This window comes from Carettochelys insculpta, chromosome 7 (assembly GCF_033958435.1).
Source record: "Carettochelys insculpta isolate YL-2023 chromosome 7, ASM3395843v1, whole genome shotgun sequence".
Lineage (NCBI taxonomy): Eukaryota > Metazoa > Chordata > Testudines > Carettochelyidae > Carettochelys > Carettochelys insculpta.
This window is the reverse complement of record NC_134143.1, coordinates 58,531,914-58,549,550: the sequence shown is the minus strand read 5'-3', so window position 1 is coordinate 58,549,550 and position 17,637 is coordinate 58,531,914. Positions and strand designations below refer to the sequence as shown.

The following is a 17,637-nucleotide window of genomic DNA, read 5'->3' as shown; positions in this document are numbered from 1 at the left end:
TGATCTGGTTAGGTCTTGTAATGGTGTTGCTGGTGTAGATATGTGGGCAGAGCTGGCAACGAGGTTTGTTGCATGGATGGGTCCCTGAGTTAGAGTGACTGTGGTGTGGTGTATAGTTGCTGGTTAGGATTTGCTTCAGGTTGGCAGGCTGTCTGTGGGCAAGGACTGGTCTGCCTCCGAAGGCCTGTGAAAGTGGGGGATCATTGTCCAGGATGGGTTGTAAATCCCTTATGATGCACTGTAGAGGTTTTAGCTGAGGACTGTAGGTGATGGCTAGTGGTGTTCTGTTGGTTTCTCTCTTGGGCTTGTCCTGTAGTAAGAGGCTTTGTGGCACACGTCTGGCTCTGTTGATCTGTTTTTTCACCTCCTCATGTGTGTATTGCAGTTTCAAGAATGCTTGGTAGAGATCCTGTAGGTGTGTGTCTCTGTCAGAGGGGTTGGAGCAAATGCGGTTATATCTTAGTGCTTGGCTGTAGACAATGGATCGTGTGGTGTGTCTGGGATGGAAGCTGGAGGCATGAAGGTAGGCGTAGCGGTCAGTAGGTTTATGGTACAGGGTAGTATTGATGTGGCCATTGTGTATTAGCACTATGGTGTCCAGGAAGTGGATCTCCTGTGTGGACTGTTCCAGGCTGAGGTTGATGTTGGGGTGAAAGTTGTTGAAGTCCCGGTGGAATTCCTCCAGAGTCTCCTTCCCATGGGTCCAGATGATGAAGATGTCATCAATGTAGCGTAAGCAGAGATGGGGTGTTAGTGGACGAGAGCTAAGGAAGTGCTGTTCCAGGCCAGCCATGAAAATATTGGCATATTGAGGGGCCATGCGGGTACCCATCGCTGTGCTGCTGATTTGAAGGTATATATCGTCGCCAAATCTGAAATAGTTGTGTGTGAAGATAAGGTTACAGAGCTCAGCCATCAGATGTGCTGTGGCATCATCAGGGATACTGTTCCAGACAGCATTTATTCCATCTTTGCGTGGGATGTTGGTATAGAGAGCCTCTACATCCATGGTGGCTAGGACAGTGTTTTCTGGTTGGTCATCAATGTCTTGCAGTTTTCTCAGGAAGTCAGTGGTGTCTCGGAGATAGCTGGGAGTGCTGGTGGCATAGGGTCTGAGAAGAGGGTCCGCATAACCAGACAGTCCTTCAGTGAGAGTGCCAATGCCTGAGATGATGGGGCGTCCAGGATTTCCAGGTTTGTGGATCTTGGGTAGTAGGTAGAATAGCCCCGGACGGGGCTCTAGAGGTGTGTTGGTATAAATCTGTTCTTGTTCTTGTGTAGGGTGTCCTGAGCAGATGGTGTAGTTTCTTAGTGTATTCCTTGGTGGGATCTGAGGAAAGTAGCCTGTAAAATTTGGTATTGGAGAGTTGTCTGGAAGCCTCCTTCAGGTAGTCAGACCTGTTCATGATGACAGTAGCTCCTCCCAAGATCAACAAACCTGGAAATCCTGGACACCCCATCATCTCGGGCATTGGCACTCTCACTGAAGGACTGTCTGGTTATGTGGACTCTCTCCTCAGACCCTATGCCACCAGCACTCCCAGCTATCTCCGAGACACCGCTGACTTCCTGAGAAAACTGCAAGACATTGATGACCTACCAGAAAACACTATCCTAGCCACCATGGATGTAGAGGCTCTCTATACCAACATCCCACGCAAAGATGCAATAAATGCTGTCCAGAACAGTATCCCTGATGATGCCACAGCACATATGATGGCTGAACTCTGTAACTTTATCCTCACACACAACTATTTCAGATTTGGCGACGATATATACCTTCAAAGCAGCGGCACAGCGATGGGTACCTTCATGGCCCCTCAATATGCCAATATTTTCATGGCTGACCTGGAACAGCACTTCCTTAGCTCTCGTCCACTAACACCCTATCTCTGCTTATGCTACATTGATGACATCTTCATCATCTGGACCCATGGGAAGGAGACTCTGGAGGAATTCCACCGGGACTTCAACAACTTTCACCCCAACATCAACCTCAGCCTGGAACAGTCCACACAAGAGATCCACTTCCTAGACACCACGGTGCTAATACACAATGGCCACATCAATACCACCCTGTACCATAAACCTAATGACCGCTACGCCTATCTTCATGCCTCCAGCTTCCATCCCAGACACACCACACGATCCATTGTCTACAGCCAAGCACTAAGATATAACCGCATTTGCTTCAACCCCTCCGACAGAGACACACACCTACAGGATCTCTACCAAGCATTCTTGAAACTGCAATAGACACCTGAGGAAGTGAAAAAACAGATCAACAGAGCCAGACGTGTGCCACAAAGCCTCTTACTACAGGACAAGCCCAAGAGAGAAACCAACAGAACACCACTAGCCATCACCTACAGTTCTCAGCTAAAACCTCTACAGCGCATCATCAGGGATTTACAACCCATCCTGGACAATGATCCCCCACTTTCACAGGCCTTCGGAGGCAGACCAGTCCTTGCCCACAGACAGCCTGCCAACCTGAAGCAAATCCTAACCAGCAACTATACACCGCACCACAGTCACTCTAACTCAGGGACCCATCCATGCAACAAACCTCGTTGCCAGCTCTGCCCACATATCTACACCAGCAACACCATTACAAGACCTAACCAGATCAGCCACACCATCGTGGGTTCATTCAGCTACACATCTACCAATATAATTTATGCCATCATGTGCCAGCAATGCCCCTCTGCTATATACATTGGACAAACTGGACAGTCTCTACATAAAAGAATAAACGCACACAAATCAGATATCAGAAATGGCAATATACAAAAACCCATAGGAGAGCACTTCAATCTTCCAGGCCACACAGTAGCAGACTTAAAAGTAGCTATCCTACAGCAAAGAAATTTCAGGACCAGACTCCAAAGAGAAGTTTCTGAGCTACAATTCATCTGCAAATTCGACGCCCTCAGCTCTGGCTTAAACAAAGCCTGCGAATGGCTGGCTAAATACAGAAGCAGCTTCCCCTCCCTTGGTGTTCACACCTCCAGATCAACAGCTGGTAGTAAGCCTCATCCTTGCTGACTGAGCTAACCTTGTTATCCCCACGCTTGCTCTGGCTTATTTATACCTGGCCCTGCAGATTTCCAAGACCAGCATCTGATGAAGTGAGTCTGTGCTCACAAAAGCTCATGCTCAAAACTTTTCTGTTAGTCTATAAGGTACCATAGGACCCTTCGTTGCTGTTACAGATCCAGACTAACACGGCTACGCCTCCGAGCCTGAACTAAGTGGCTTGTTGCATAGTGGGCACTGAGCTGGGATTTTGACTGGGCTACTTGCTTGCTGCCTTACCATGGGCAAGTATCAACTCTTTCTGTACCTCTATTTCCCCATGTGTAAAATGGAGATGATACTTGCCTCCTTTTGTAAAGCACTTAAAGATCTAGTGCTGAAAGGCACTACATGAGTCCATGAGAGTTGAGGGTTTCGAACACCATAGCATGATCGCTAGTAGTGGACAAATTTCTCATGCCCAATTTGTTAGATGGCTAAAGGGAAGGGAGAAACACAGGCAACGGTGTTCCTCTACCATTCCATCTCTTGCTGCTGTGGTAAGCCCAATGTCTGACTTCTTGCTGATTCCAAGATGTGGCCACTTTCTGAATAACTACTCCACTTTTATTGTTGTTGCCTTCTTGACAGTCTCTGCAACTCTCAGTAGTTACATTGCTATTAGTCACTTCTCTGCTTCACAATAACAGATGATTGCACGAGGGATTTAGGAACAGTGGGAGAAGTTACATCGACATACAGACTTCGTATTTCATGAATGTACACTAAAGAGAGGGGCTGGCAGTCATTCATACATAAGATGTGTCGCATCCCCCCAGTACTGTTGTGTGGTCCAGCCTCTCCATTTATGCAAGGACTCTGCAAACGTTGTTAGGTACACCGTCTGTCTGCAAAATCTATTGTATCAGCCAGCCTGGTTTCTACCTACTGCTGTGAAATATCAGTGGGCACTGAGAGGCATTCAGCAATATGCAGGTCTGGATCTAACACAGTTACAAACAGTGGCCAGCTTAGGGATGGTGAATTGACTTCAGTGGGTTAATTACCTTCCTGTGTGTATGCACCAGAGATAAACTGTTTCTTGCAGATGACATAGGCAAAGGCCAGTCTGGTGAGCTTGATGCCCTGTCCTGACAGTGTAAAGGTGCAGTAATTCAGCCAGGCAGCTGCTGCTCTGGAAGCAGGCTGCTGTGCAGTGTTCCTGCAACATTCATGGCTGTAGACCTGTGTGCCCACCCTGTTGATGACTCATCCATTATAATGGCTCACAGAGCTCTGCTTAGCAGCTCTCCTTTTGTTATTGCAGTGATGCATTTGTTCCTTTGTAGTTAATGCTGCCAGCAGTTCATTTATAAACCCCTGGTTTCCCACAAATGAAAGGACTGCCAGCCCTGTTGTTTTTTTTCTTTTGGTGTCCAGTGGCCCTTAAAGGTTTGATGGGGGCTTGTGAGGCTCTTCAAACCTGCTCTAAATTAGAACTATCTTAATTTGTCAGAGTTTAAACATAACCCCTCTCTTTACACCTTTGTTTTTCTGAGCCTCAACGCTTTCCTACACAACTCATTTTTTTTTCTCTCCCACCCCATCACAAACACTGGGCTCCTCTCTTCCTCCTGCTCCTGTTCCCTTGCTACACAGGGAAGCACAGTGGTGCCAGGGGGCTGATCTCTGTCACACTTGGGAGGGAAGATCAGGAATTCAGGCCTCAGTTCATGCAAGTAGGCAGATAATTGAAGGAGTGGAGCCTAGATTCCCATTCTCCTCCTGCCACTTAATCTGTCTGCATGGACTGGGTTTTCTGGGAAATGTCACATCTGCAGGTGAGGTGCTGGAATTTCAGAGCAATCACAGAAAGGGAGAAGAATGATTAATGTAAGTAGTGTCCTCCCCTAGCTGGTTACAGAACCAGGGATTTTTCAGATGGAAATTTCAACAGTGAATACTGCTCAGAACCGTTTTTCTTCTAATAGTCGATTTCCAACTACTTTTCCCTCCTTAAGGAAGGGAGAACTGCACAGCTAGGGGACAACTGAGAGCTTGTCCACTGAGCTGCTGTGGGATGGGTTACAATGTCTTTCTTACAGAGAAGACACACAGCTAGAAAGTCATTGGAGCCTAGATTCAGCCTGGATACCCTTCCTCTCAGCAGTACTGCTATAAAAGGAAGCAAACATATTTACTTGGGTCACTAGCAGAGACCAATGGTAAAATAATCCAGACTAGCTGGTTAAGACTGCTTGTTGCATTTTCCTTACTATCCTGGCTACTACGGGAGGTATACATAGCTTTATAGCGATTCCTCAGCTGGATGATTGTGATTTTCTCAACTTGCCCATAGTAACCTATTTTTAAAAAAGAGGAAACCCCCACCCAGCTGTGTGGAGGTGAGCTCTAGAGAGGTATTTTGTAGTCCTTGCAGAAAGGCAGATACAGTGTTACAGCTGTTTTGGTCCTAGGACATTAGAGACAAGGTGGGTGAAGTGATGTCTTTTATTCGACCAACTTGTGTTGGTGAATAGTCTCAGAGGGGTAGCTGTGTTAGTCCAGAGCTTCACATATAACAAACAGCCCTGGCACCTTGGAGACTAATAAATGTATTAGGTTTTGTGGGTAAAACCCATTTAGATGAATAGAATAGTATTCAGGGGAGATAGCCTGTGCTGTTGTGAAATGAAAGCTGGGAATTGTACCTCCAGTTCCAAAAGTGATTATACTGTACCACTGCCGTTTTTGTGATCACTTTCTCCAACTCAGTGGAAAAAAGGGAAACAAGTAGTCCTTCCTCCATTGCACGTTCCATTTAGCTCCAGATGGAGGATATCAGTTTCTATGTGTTCTTTGCTTCTGTTATTTAGTAACTTGTGTCCATGACTTCGCTGAGAAGGCACCAAGATGAAGAAAGTCTCTGCTCCAAAGAACTTGCAGTGTAGCAATAAGATCTGTACAGATGCAGGGACCCAGACACAGAAGTAACAGCCTCTGCCTGCATTTAGGTAGTTGTGGATTCACTCTTGCACTTCCGCTGTGCCCTGTGGAGAGCAAAGTCTGTCCTTCAAATCTGTGTCCATGCAGAGCCCCAGTGGGGACTTGTGGTGGAAGTGGAGCCTAATCAACTGATGTGGGAAAGAAGCTGAAGGGAAAGCCTACAGGACACTCTCTCTTTTTTAAGTTATGTTCATAACTTTTTAATTAAGCACCAAAGCATTGTACTGAGCTGATTTATTTAATAGAATGTTTTATGTTGTCAGTTTTATTTCTTATACAATGACTAGAAACCATCACCTAGGCACCTTTATTTAAAAAAAAATATTAAAACCCCTCTCCCTGTTATTTTTAACAGCAATAGGTGGGCTAAGCCTCATTACCATATGTATGTGAAGACATGCATTTAAATATCAGGAATGTGAAGACGAGCTCAGCATGCAGTTCCCCAACAAGCTCAAAACATAGTACATACGTTGCAGTTTTCACCACATGCACTTCACAGTGAGTACACTGCACAATAAAAATACACATTCACAAAGCAGGTAGCTCTCAGATTCCATCTCTCCATCCCAGACAGCAGGCTTAGGTTCTTCTGCCATATGTGAAACAGAGCCCCATGTACACAGTAGCAAAACAGGCAAAACAATATTTGGTTCAACAGGTACTTTTTTTTTTTTTTGAGTGTTCAATATCCACACCTAAGTAAGGGCTGGAGGGTTTGTACTGAGCTATTTGGAAAATATGGTCCTAAAAGTTCAGTCTGTGCCGCTCCTCCTACAAGAAAGAGTGATCAGGCAACACATTCCTAGAAAAAAAGTGCTTATGTGATACTTTGTGCACATGGGTTCCATTAGTACTAACTGGAGTTAATTTTTTGCAGTCTGTTGCATCCAATAAGCATTTCGCAGGTTGGAAGCTGTTTCTCAGAAAGGAGCCCCTCTTCCAACTTCACTGATGTACAGGGCCATACCCCCACATCAGTGGGCAAGATCAGGGCTCACATGATCACTTCAGAAAAACAAGCAGTCCTGTAGCACCTTAAAGACTAATGATTTTATTGAAATCTCACTACCCAATAAATAAAATTGTTAATCTTTAAGGTGCTGCAGGACTGCTTGCTTTCCCCGCCCCAATGAAGCCACAGATAACACAGCTATTCTCTGAAACTATTTACCATGATCACTTCAGGTTATGGAAGACTTACTTCCAAATGACTGATTATTGGACTTGCTTCTATTCATATGCGGCAATTCCCTCTATCAAGAGTCTTAGCGCAATGCCAACACTGCTTCCCAAGGAGAAGCGCTAGCTCCAGAATCTTGCATTTCTGTCACACAAAACAACTGTTCCAAAGGTAGCATGTCTCCCCACAATATGAGCATGTATTCACAGGTTAAGAAGACCTGGCAGACAGTGTAGTAGCAGCCCCTGCTGACATCAGTGATGATCAAAGTTCAATCCCACCCCATTTTCTTTGTCACTTAATCAGGTGGAAAAGACATCTAGCACACTACTAAAGGCTCAGTTATTTTCCTTATGTTCAGAAATCACATGTAGTAGGAGATCCAAGTATCATTTTTCCCTGCTTTTGCCTGGCTATCAGAACAACTTTAGCTTGGGCTGAGATCAGCATGTACACAGGTGAGCATGTCATACTTACTAGCTGCTGAGTACTGTAAATTATTTTAAAAGGAATTAATTAACATGGCTAAGCAGGGGCCCATTGAATGTAATGTGTCTACTCTAGATCTTGTGTATGTAGTTGTCATTACCTTAGCTTCTGTGGGCTTACTCTGTATTTATGCAAGGTAAACAAGGTCAGAACCAGGCTAACAGATGGCACCTGGTCTATATAACAGACATTCAAGGGCTACGTCTACACGTGAAGCCTACATTGAAATAGCTTATTTCGATGTAGCAACATCGAAATAGGCTATTTCGATGAGTAACGTCTACACATCCTCCAGGGCTGGCAACGTCGATGTTCAACTTCGACGTTGCGCAGCACCACATCGAAATAGGCGCTGCGAGGGAACGTCTACACGCCAAAGTAGCACACATCAAAATAAGGGTGCCAGGCACAGCTGCAGACAGGGTCACAGGGCGGACTCAACAGCAAGCCGCTCCCTTAAAGGGCCCCTCCCAGACACAGTTGCACTAAACAACACAAGATACACAGAGCTGACAACTGGTTGCAGACCCTGTGCCTGCAGCATGGATCCCCAGCTGCCGCAGCAGCAGCCAGAAGCCCTGGGCTAAGGGCTGCTGCCCACGGTGACCATAGAGCCCCGCAGGGGCTGGAGAGAGAGCGTCTCTCGATCCCTCAGCTGATGGCCGCCATGGCGGACCCGCTATTTTGAAGTTGCGGGACGCGCAACGACTACACGGTCCCTACTTTGACGTTGAACGTCGAAGTACGGCGCTATTCCTATCCCCTCATGGGGTTAGCGACTTCGACGTCTCGCCGCCTAACGTCAAAGTTAACTTCGAAATAGCGCCCGACGCGTGTAGCCGTGACGGGCGCTATTTCGAAGTTAGTGCCGCTACTTCGAAGTAGCGTGCACGTGTAGACAGGGCTAAGTAGAGGTAGGTTGCAAGTTGTTTTCAAAAAATTTCCCTGGGGGTAAAGGTCCCATTCAACTACATATAAAGTCTCCCCACTTTGAAATTAAAGATCTTACATGGATGTAGCTAAAAGCAAGGTTCTTACTAACGTTAGTGAAGCTATTTAGTTCTGGCTCTATAAAGAAAAGATCACACTTGAGAAACTTTTTTTTAATCAGTCAGTTTACACCTCAACATTTAAAAAGCCACTGCTGGGCAGAAAGACTTTTGTGTTTAAAAGGTGCATGGGTGGGCTTGGCTAACAGTTCAGTGGGGATGAATAGCTCAGGGGTTTGAGCTTTACCTGCAAAACTCATGGGGGTGAGCTCAATCCTTGAGGCAGTCATTTAGGAGGTTGGGGTAAATAGATTTAAAAAAAAAAAACAAGCTGTTAGGGATGGTGCTTGGTCTTGCTCCCAGAAGGCAGGGGACTAGATATCTTGATGACTCTCCTAAGGTCCCTTCTAGCTGTATGAGGATGTGTAAATATTCCCTCTCTGTTGACAGATCTAACCAAGTTGAAACGAAACTGCTCACAGTGGAAGTGAGCAGCCTGTTTACTGTGTGCCTTTTATAGCTAGTGAAAACATGTCACGTAAAGTAAGCTGTAACTCGACAGGGGAAATTTAGTTTTTTAGTAATAAAACAGGTACAGAAACTTCTTTTTTAAATAGAGAGGTAGCCATGTTAGTCTGTATCTTCAAAAACAAGAAGTCCTGTGGCACCTTATAGACTAACAGATATTTTGGAGCATAAGCTTTCATGGGCAAAGACCCGCTTCATCATCTGATGGGAGTCTTTGCCCACAAAAGCTTATGCTCCAAAATATCTGTTAGTCTATAAGGCATCACAGGACTTCTTGTTTTGTTTAAACAGTGACCTGTGCCTTGCAGTTTTGGAGCACTCCTACTTTCAGTTCGAGGGGGAAACACGGCCGTTCAGCACCTGCGATTTGACAAAGCCTTGTGACTTTTAATCTGGGAACTGGGGTGAAATCTTGAATTTAATAAAGCCAATAATAAACTGCCATTGCATGCAAGGGAGGAGAGAGGATTTCGCCTGTCCCTCTGAGGCAATGACTAACATGAAGCACTGGGCGGCGCCCCAGCACAAGGCTGAGATCTCCGCTAGGCTGATAACTCCGCTCGGCAGGAGCAGCTGCGGCTGGCAAAGTAGTGTTATAAATTACGACCGAGAGCAGAGTCTTGCGCGGAGCGTCTGCTCTCTACCCCATCCCTTTGCATTGCGCTTCTCGTAGGATCTTAATCTCTCAAGAAGTGAGCCTTACAGGAAACCTGGCTTACTTTACACAGGAAGGAGCCGAGCGCCTCGCTTACACAAGGAGCTCTGGAAACAATCGTTAGTCGTCTGTTGTGTGAACACCCTCTCCTTCCCCTCTGCCAAGAAAGCGCCGGGAAAGGCTAATCCAGAACTGCCTCGCTCTGGGTCCACTACGCAGGCGTCGGTAGTAAAGTCACAACTTCGTGCAAAGTCAGAGCGTTCACAAGCTTTTCTGCACGAAGCGCGGGGCTAGCCTCTCCAGCCTCAGCCGCTTCAAAGCAACGTCAGACTTGCGCTGAACTTGGCCGATTCAAGTCCCCGAAGCGTAGCTTGTTAATTGTGGTTCCCCACTGCTTTCCTCTGCTGGCTGCTCGCTCCCCGCTCCCCGTCCCCCACCAGAAAAGCAACGAGCAACTCCTGGTGTCTTACTTCGGAGAACTCCGGCGTGCTGGAAGCATTTTATAGTGCGGGGGGGGGGGGGGTGCTGAGAGCCACTGACCCCAACTATAAATCTTGTCTATAAGGCAAACCGCAGCGCCCTAGTTCCCGCACCTTGGGAGAACTCTGCAATTCTTGGCACGCGATTAAACGTGGCTTGAGCTGCTCCTTGCTTGCAAATGTCAGACAAGCAACCTGCTGCCTCTGCGGGCTCCCCAAACGCTTGGGCGTAACACGTCATAGCCCCTGTACAGCCGTGCCTCTCCCCGGCCTCTGGGTTTACATAATGGAAGTCTCCTTCCCGAGGGGCAAGCCCAAACCCACAGCAGGCGTTCCGCCTACAAATCCCGGCATGCGCGGCACCGTAGCGCGGAGGAATGAACCAGCTGTGGGGATGGCGTCTGCGCAGTGTTGCGGAACCCGCTTCATAGTACCACACCCCCGGCAAGGGGGGGCGGGGGGAGGCAGCGGCAGCAGCAGCAGCAGCATCTGAAACATTAAACCATCAGAGAGAGAGAAGCGGGGAGGGGGGGTGGGGGAGGAGAATGGAGTAGCGGAGCAATACGGAGGGGGAGAAAATATTAGAGAGGGGAGAGCGAGCAGCGACTTTCTTACAGAGGAAACTCCAGGAGGGGGCAATAAGGAGGAATAATGCTCTAGAGGAAGGAGGCTGATGATCGTGCAGAGAATCAGCAGCAGCACCTATAGAAACTGACATCCTGCTGCAGTGCCGCTACTCTCGCTGCCTCATCCTGTCAATGGAGCTGGAAAATATTGTTGCCAACACTGTCTTGCTGAAAGCCAGGGAAGGTAAGAGACAGAGGCAGCGCGAGCGGTGAAGCATCCCTGTCGCATTTAGCACGCTGTGGATTTTTACCCCGAGCGCGGATCTTCCTCGTCCGCGGGGTTGCATGTGGCTGAACCTGCGCTGCAAACGCGCATTTTAAACAAAAGCCTGTTTATCTCCAGCTGCGAAGAGGTTTAGTGGCAGGATCTTTCTGCGATAGGAGAGATTAGAACGGCGAAACATTCACCTCTTTTTCCCTCCCCCTTCTCTCGAGCGGATCCCCCAGATTGTGCTATTTTAGAGTCTATTGTTAAAGGTCAGCTGCAGATGCAGCCATTCAAAAGGCCGAGCAAACATGCAAATAGCCTTTTATTCTGCATGGTGCTACTTGGCGGAGTACGGTCATTGCCTTATTCGGCATCATCAGGTGATACAGTGTGGCTGGTGCAATTGTCCCTTTGACGATTTCTTTTTTTTTTTTTTTTTAATCCTCCGGTTTTGTACGGAAATCCGAGTTGAATGCAAATGCAGCGCGGTGACATGGCATGAGCTTGTACGGTGCATTGGAAAAATAATGCTCGCTTTCGGAGGGGAGGAGGTGTGGGCGAATAGCCGGGCTGGCTGTTTTCTTGGCTGGCCGAGTTACCCACAGATCGTTGTACGAAACCGCTAGGAACCGTTCCCTTCTGAAAGGCGGCTCGCCTTTGGGAGGGGGCGAGAGAGCTGCTAAAAGCCAGGCGTCGCTAAACACTGCGGGGGGGGGGGGGGAGGGGGAGTGCGCAGCCTTTTTGAAACTGCAGTAGCGGCGTTGAAAATAGCCGGGCAAACTACAGAGCTCGCTGCATTGCCGAAAATGCCTCTAACCCCCCTCCCCGCCGCGCGCGCGCGTGTGTGTGCAGCGTATTTTCAGAGAAGGAAGTGGTTTCTCTGGTTTGAATGATTAGCTTTCTGCCGAGCCAGGCGCGGAGGGTGCCCAGTTGCCAGGCTCTGCACGGAACCTGGCGCGCATCACTGAGTGTGTTCATTCACTTCCTTTGATGAATGGAGCGCCCCTGGCCAAACCCCGAGTGACTGGCGGGTCTTCCTTCTGTCGCCCGTCTTTCAGCCCCCGGGCTCGCGCGGCTCTCGCCTGGACCTTCCCTAGGTGGTGCAGCCCGGTGGCCTTCAGCTGCGGAAGCTCAGTCACTCCTTGGAAGGTCCCATCCCCAGGGAAAACCACCTGGCACTTACTTCGAATTGTGTCCCCCCCTCTTTTTCCTGCCTGGAGCGGGATAGCAGTTTCCATCAACCACAGCTGTTTTCACTGTTGGTGGGGTCCCCCAACCCCCTTCGGACAGTAACACATTGTGGTTTGATCCTTTGGAAGTTTCACTTGTATGGGGCTCCAGGGTGTCAATGTCATCCCGATGGCATTAGAGTTTCTCTGTGGGCTAATGCCAGTGTGAACACCTGTGTGCAAGGCGGGGTGTGCCACTGATGGCTAAGAGCTCAACGGGGGAGGGGGAGAAACTAGCGAGAACATCTGTGAGGAGCCACCTAGCGGCTGAAAATTGTTACACGTTGCAAGGTTTGGGGGAGCAAATCTCTTGGCAAGCAAAATTGTTACTTTGGAGATCACAACACAGGTATGGGCGGAGGGCCCTTCTGAATGCCACTGCTGTAGAGTGCTAGCAGGTTAATTCTTCCTTGGGTGACTATTATCAAATCGGGACAAATATACTGCACAATCTTCAGTGCAGAGCCAGGTCTCACATAGGATCTTATCTCCACCTGATAGTGAATGCGTGAAGCTTTAGATTATTGCACACTAATTTACTCCTGTTGGTACTGAATTAGTGGTGGTGAACCTTTATTTATTGGGCTATGCAATTAGTTTTTTCTGAGGGATTTCTAAGATTATCATATAGAATATTTATTTGTTCATACTGTCAGTATGACACCAGGACCCAGCCACAGCATGGAAAGGTCTCCATAACAAACAGTTCAGGAGTGAAAGCTTATGCTTCTTTTGAATTGAAACATGGAGATGTACAAATCTCATAAAGCTGGATGGGACCTTGAGAGATCATGGAGTCCAGTCATCTACACTCACAGCAGGACCTGTCACTGTCCCTGACAGATTTTTTTTTTTTTTTAAATCTAACTTCCCCCAGAACCTTGAAAGGCCTCCTCAGGGACTGACCTCACAAATCAGGGTTTACCAGGTCAATGATCTAACCACTGAGACACCTCCTCCTTATATCTATTTTGTACTAAAACCTTGGTAATGTAAATCAGATAGTAATTTTACCTTGGGGATCCCTCTTCCACAGAAACCATTTCAAAGGATTTATTATATATAGAGGCGTATAACAGAAAGAGAATATTTCATGGAGAATGAGAGAGGGATAAGGGTGATTTGCAAGGAAACAAGTCCATGTAGAGGGACTTTTTGCCCTTAGAGGTTAATGTCTCTGAAGCCCCTAAATGGAATTACAGATTGAACCTCTCTTGTCTGGCACCTTTGGGACCTGACTGGTGCTGGCCCAGAGAATTCTCTGGGCCATGGGAGGTCAATATTATCTAGCACATTACCAACACTTCTAGTGCTTACTGGGCTCTTAGAAGATATTTAGAGTTGAATTACAACTAAATAACATCACAGAGCATGAAAGCCAGGACTGGTTGCTGTACACAGACTTTGGAACTATGGAACCACGGGAAGCCTGGCCACACCCATGATAAATGGTTGTCAGGCTAACTAAAATCATGCTGGACTAAGGTTGTTGCTGGACACGACAGTTCTGGATTAGAGAGGGTTAACCTGTATTTCACACAAGAATTGCATGCTGAGTTTTAATTGGGTAAACTAATACATGGCTCCAGTGTTGCTTAAACGAAAACAGTTACAAGACCAAACTGTTCTAGATGTGATGTAAGCGAGTAGCAGAGTTTTGTGCCCCTTCCTCTGAACTGGCTACTGCTGAGATAAGACACTGGTCTAGAACTGGACTTCAAGTCTGATCTGGTCTGGCAAGTCCTGTTTTCTTGCAGCAGTTCAAATAAATAAATATTAGTACAATAAATGAGAATTTCAACTACTACTTCCAACATTGTGCTGTTCCATGAATCCCTGAGACAAAATAGTCAGAACCGCATAACAGTGTTTACATAACTCACAGGGGTATTTTGAACCTTACTTATAAAGCCATGAGATCCTCAGAATAAAAGATGTGCTGTGCATTATAGTACCTTCAAAGATACTAGCTATAGATCAGGTAGAGCAGCTATAGATACCAGCAGAGGATCAGATTCTTTTCTTCAAATTGGAACATTCTTACTTTCTGCAGGGTTTTATAATAAGGCTTAGGGATGGCTACATGGCAAATAAATAAAGGACCCACAGAAGCAAGTCTGAGAGCCCAGGTCAATTGACTCAGACTGATGGGATTTATGCAGCAGGTCTGAAAATAACAGTGGGGTGACTGGGGCTGTAATCCTTGTCTCGCAGTTCCCTCTCACCTCATGGGGTTTCAGAGCTGAATTTCTATGCTGCCATTTTCATCCGTGCTGCCATTTTTTAACCCTGTTGCATGAGCCTGAATCAGTTGACCCAGGCTTTGATGCATGCTGCCTGCGGGTCCTTTTTATGGCAGTACCTTTATTATAAGAGATTGTACTGATGACAGCAATTTCAGATTTAAGATTGTTCATAATACTTTAAAGCACCAGTATTAATGTTCTTAAGAAATGCAGTTACGTGTGAGTTGCAGAGAATGTGTGTATTGGAAGAATTTTAAATATGGCTGTACACTGAATGGCCTTTTGCTCTCCAGATCATCAGGGAAGTTCCAGTAATATTGAAAAAAAACTGAATAACAAATCCATTAGCTAGAATTGAAAGTTAAAGGTAGAGTAAAAAAATGTGGGGTTGTGGCCCTCAGATTTACCTATGTCATTTGTTCCATGGCTGCAAAGTTTGTGAAACTTTTTGGATGTGAATTTTGTTTATTTTCAGAGCAACATTAAGCATTAGGGGGTTTAAAAAAATAAAAGGCTAATGTAGCTGGATGACCCTACAAGACTGAAAGAAAGAGATGCGTAACAGATTGTCTTGAGGTTTCTAATACATTGTTATAAACTGCAACAAGTAAAATATTCCTAAAAATAATCTGTTTTCTCAAGCAGTTGTAGGTGAACGAGACACCCACATGTACTGAATACCAAGGCTTTTTAAAAACATTATTTAACTCAAGATTAACTACATGTGAAACTGAATTTACAAAAACTTTGGCCCTAATTCTGAAAATTTATGCATGCTCTTAATTGTAATTCCAGTTCAGTTAAACACATGCATAGGTATTGTCAGGATTCAGGCCTTTACTGGTGGCTCTTTTACCAAGAGTGAAGGCTTACATTGGCTGAAACAATAGGGGGAGAGGATGGAAGTGAGGTAATATCTTTTATTGGACCAACTTCTGTTGCTGAGAGAGACAAGCTTTCAAGGGACCAACATGTCTGCAACAATTCTGCCCTAAAACAGTAGGGACATTCTGAAAATTACAAGAGCTCCACCGGCCGGGGAACGGCTCAAAGAGATGGAAATGAACAAAGTAATTAAACTAAATAGTGAGGTTCAGTCAGTGGCTATGGCTTGACATTTTCTGACAAGCAAAACATTATAACAAAGGGGCCTATTCTGCTCCCTCTGAAGTCAATGGGGAATGTGAGGCCTGAAGTCACTGTTCTAAGGCAAGGCTTCAAAATGGTTTTAAATCAAGGTTTCAACAAGCCTGCAACGTTAAATCCAGTAAGAAGAACTATGTCAGACTTGGAAGTAGAGCTAGATAAATATTTTCCAGCAAATATTGGTTTTTAGAACATTTACTTTGGCTTTGCTTGTGTTCCTTTTATGCAAGCTCATTTTGTGATTGTTATAGGAGCACAACCAGCAGTGGAAAGTGGATTTTTAAGCTGAAATTGACCTGGAAAGCAAACTTTAAATTGTTTGTATAAAAAAGTCATGCCAGAAGCCTGATGATTATAATAAAGAATTGCACTTATCCAAACAATGAACAGAATCAATGCCCTGTGACTTATCTAACCAGTTATAACTGAACAATGCAACTCAAATTGCAAGCCATGGAATAAATAATTTGCACACACACAAATATCTTAATTGAATAATGATAAGCCATGAATAAACTTGAGAAAATTTTGATGCATTTGCAGAATGTTCATGATTTTATGAGCAATATAGTCATGTATATTATTAATTGATTTACTAACTGTCCTCAGAAGTCTGCCTGTCTGAAATTTTTTAAATGGTGCTTTTGAGTGTGAAGGTCTCTCTCTTTCTTCTTATTTTTTCAAAATTAAGTTGCCTCAGTTTCATATCTCCTTTCTTAGAACATGCTTATGTTACAGAAACTATCAAGCATTATGAGGTTTCAACAGATCTTATGTCAGATTTAACTAAAAGGAAAAAATAATTAGATAGGAACAAAACAGACACTGGACCATTTTTTTATTAATTTGAAAAAGAACAGGCACCAAGGGTAAGGACCCTGTGAAGATAAATTAGATAATAACAAGTGTAGTTATGTCATGATTTTGGATAACCAGGATATGTAATACACACTTGCCCAGACACTTAAGATAAAAGCATGACACAGAGGCCTTGATGTTTGAAAACCAGAGGATGTAGGTTAAAAACAATTACTATAAAGGAGCAATGCAATAGATTAGAGTGTGAGTACCCCTACAGGACACATCTCTCTGTTTTTAATGTTTGTCTCTCCCTCCAAGGTTAAGTACTCATCATGAAAGATAATGGGTGTTGGGGGAGGAGGAGGAATACCCCTATATATGTGTCTATTAAAGTTAATGAAAGGAGTATTACTTTCAGTTGTGGCCCCACACATCCATTTCAGTGATCTCAGAAAAAGTAGCTGATAAACTGCCTGGTTTAAACATTCATTCAGCCATAATGCACACAAAGGCAACTGTTCCTCTGGCAAATTCCATTATTATGATAGATGCCTTCAGACAGCAAAATCAAAGTTTGCTTTTCTTGGAGGTGAGCATTTAGCAGAATTCAGCTCTTCATGGCAATGAGCAGACTGGGCCCAGCATAAAGCACACTACTGTGCATGCGGAAACCTTAGGAAGACAGAGTGCACAGGGTAACATGGGACCCACCCGGTTACAACTATTCTGTATCACTCACCACTTGGATAAGGAGTCACAAGAAATTGGGAAATAGGAGTATGGCATGTGATGGCAAGTTCCTTTGCAAAAAAAGGTACCTGGTGGTGTGTGGGGAGGAGGAGGAGGAGGACCAGTTTCTTTCCATGGTACAAGTGCTGCAGCACAACCTGATGCTGCAACCCTGGCCAAAATGAAAACAGCTTCAAACTACCTAAGTACACCTCAATGAAGAAGCTATGTAACCTGTACATTTGCAGAACAGAAGGCTATCATGCATGCTTATTTTAAGCATAGGTATATAGTGAAAAGGGAAA

At 45.5% G+C, this 17,637-nt stretch overlaps 1 protein-coding gene across 2 annotated transcripts in view; it reads left to right on the top strand.

Moving 5' to 3' along the window:
- The first annotated feature begins 10,949 nt into the window (after positions 1-10,949).
- Positions 10,950-17,637, top strand: part of GRK5 (G protein-coupled receptor kinase 5) — a 246,316-nt gene continuing 239,628 nt past the window's right edge. For both annotated transcript variants that reach the window (XM_075000539.1, XM_075000538.1), the window contains exon 1: positions 10,950-11,157. In XM_075000539.1, the coding sequence (XP_074856640.1) occupies positions 11,106-11,157 (52 nt within the window). In that variant the 5' untranslated portion in view covers positions 10,950-11,105. The remainder of the gene's footprint in view (positions 11,158-17,637) is intronic.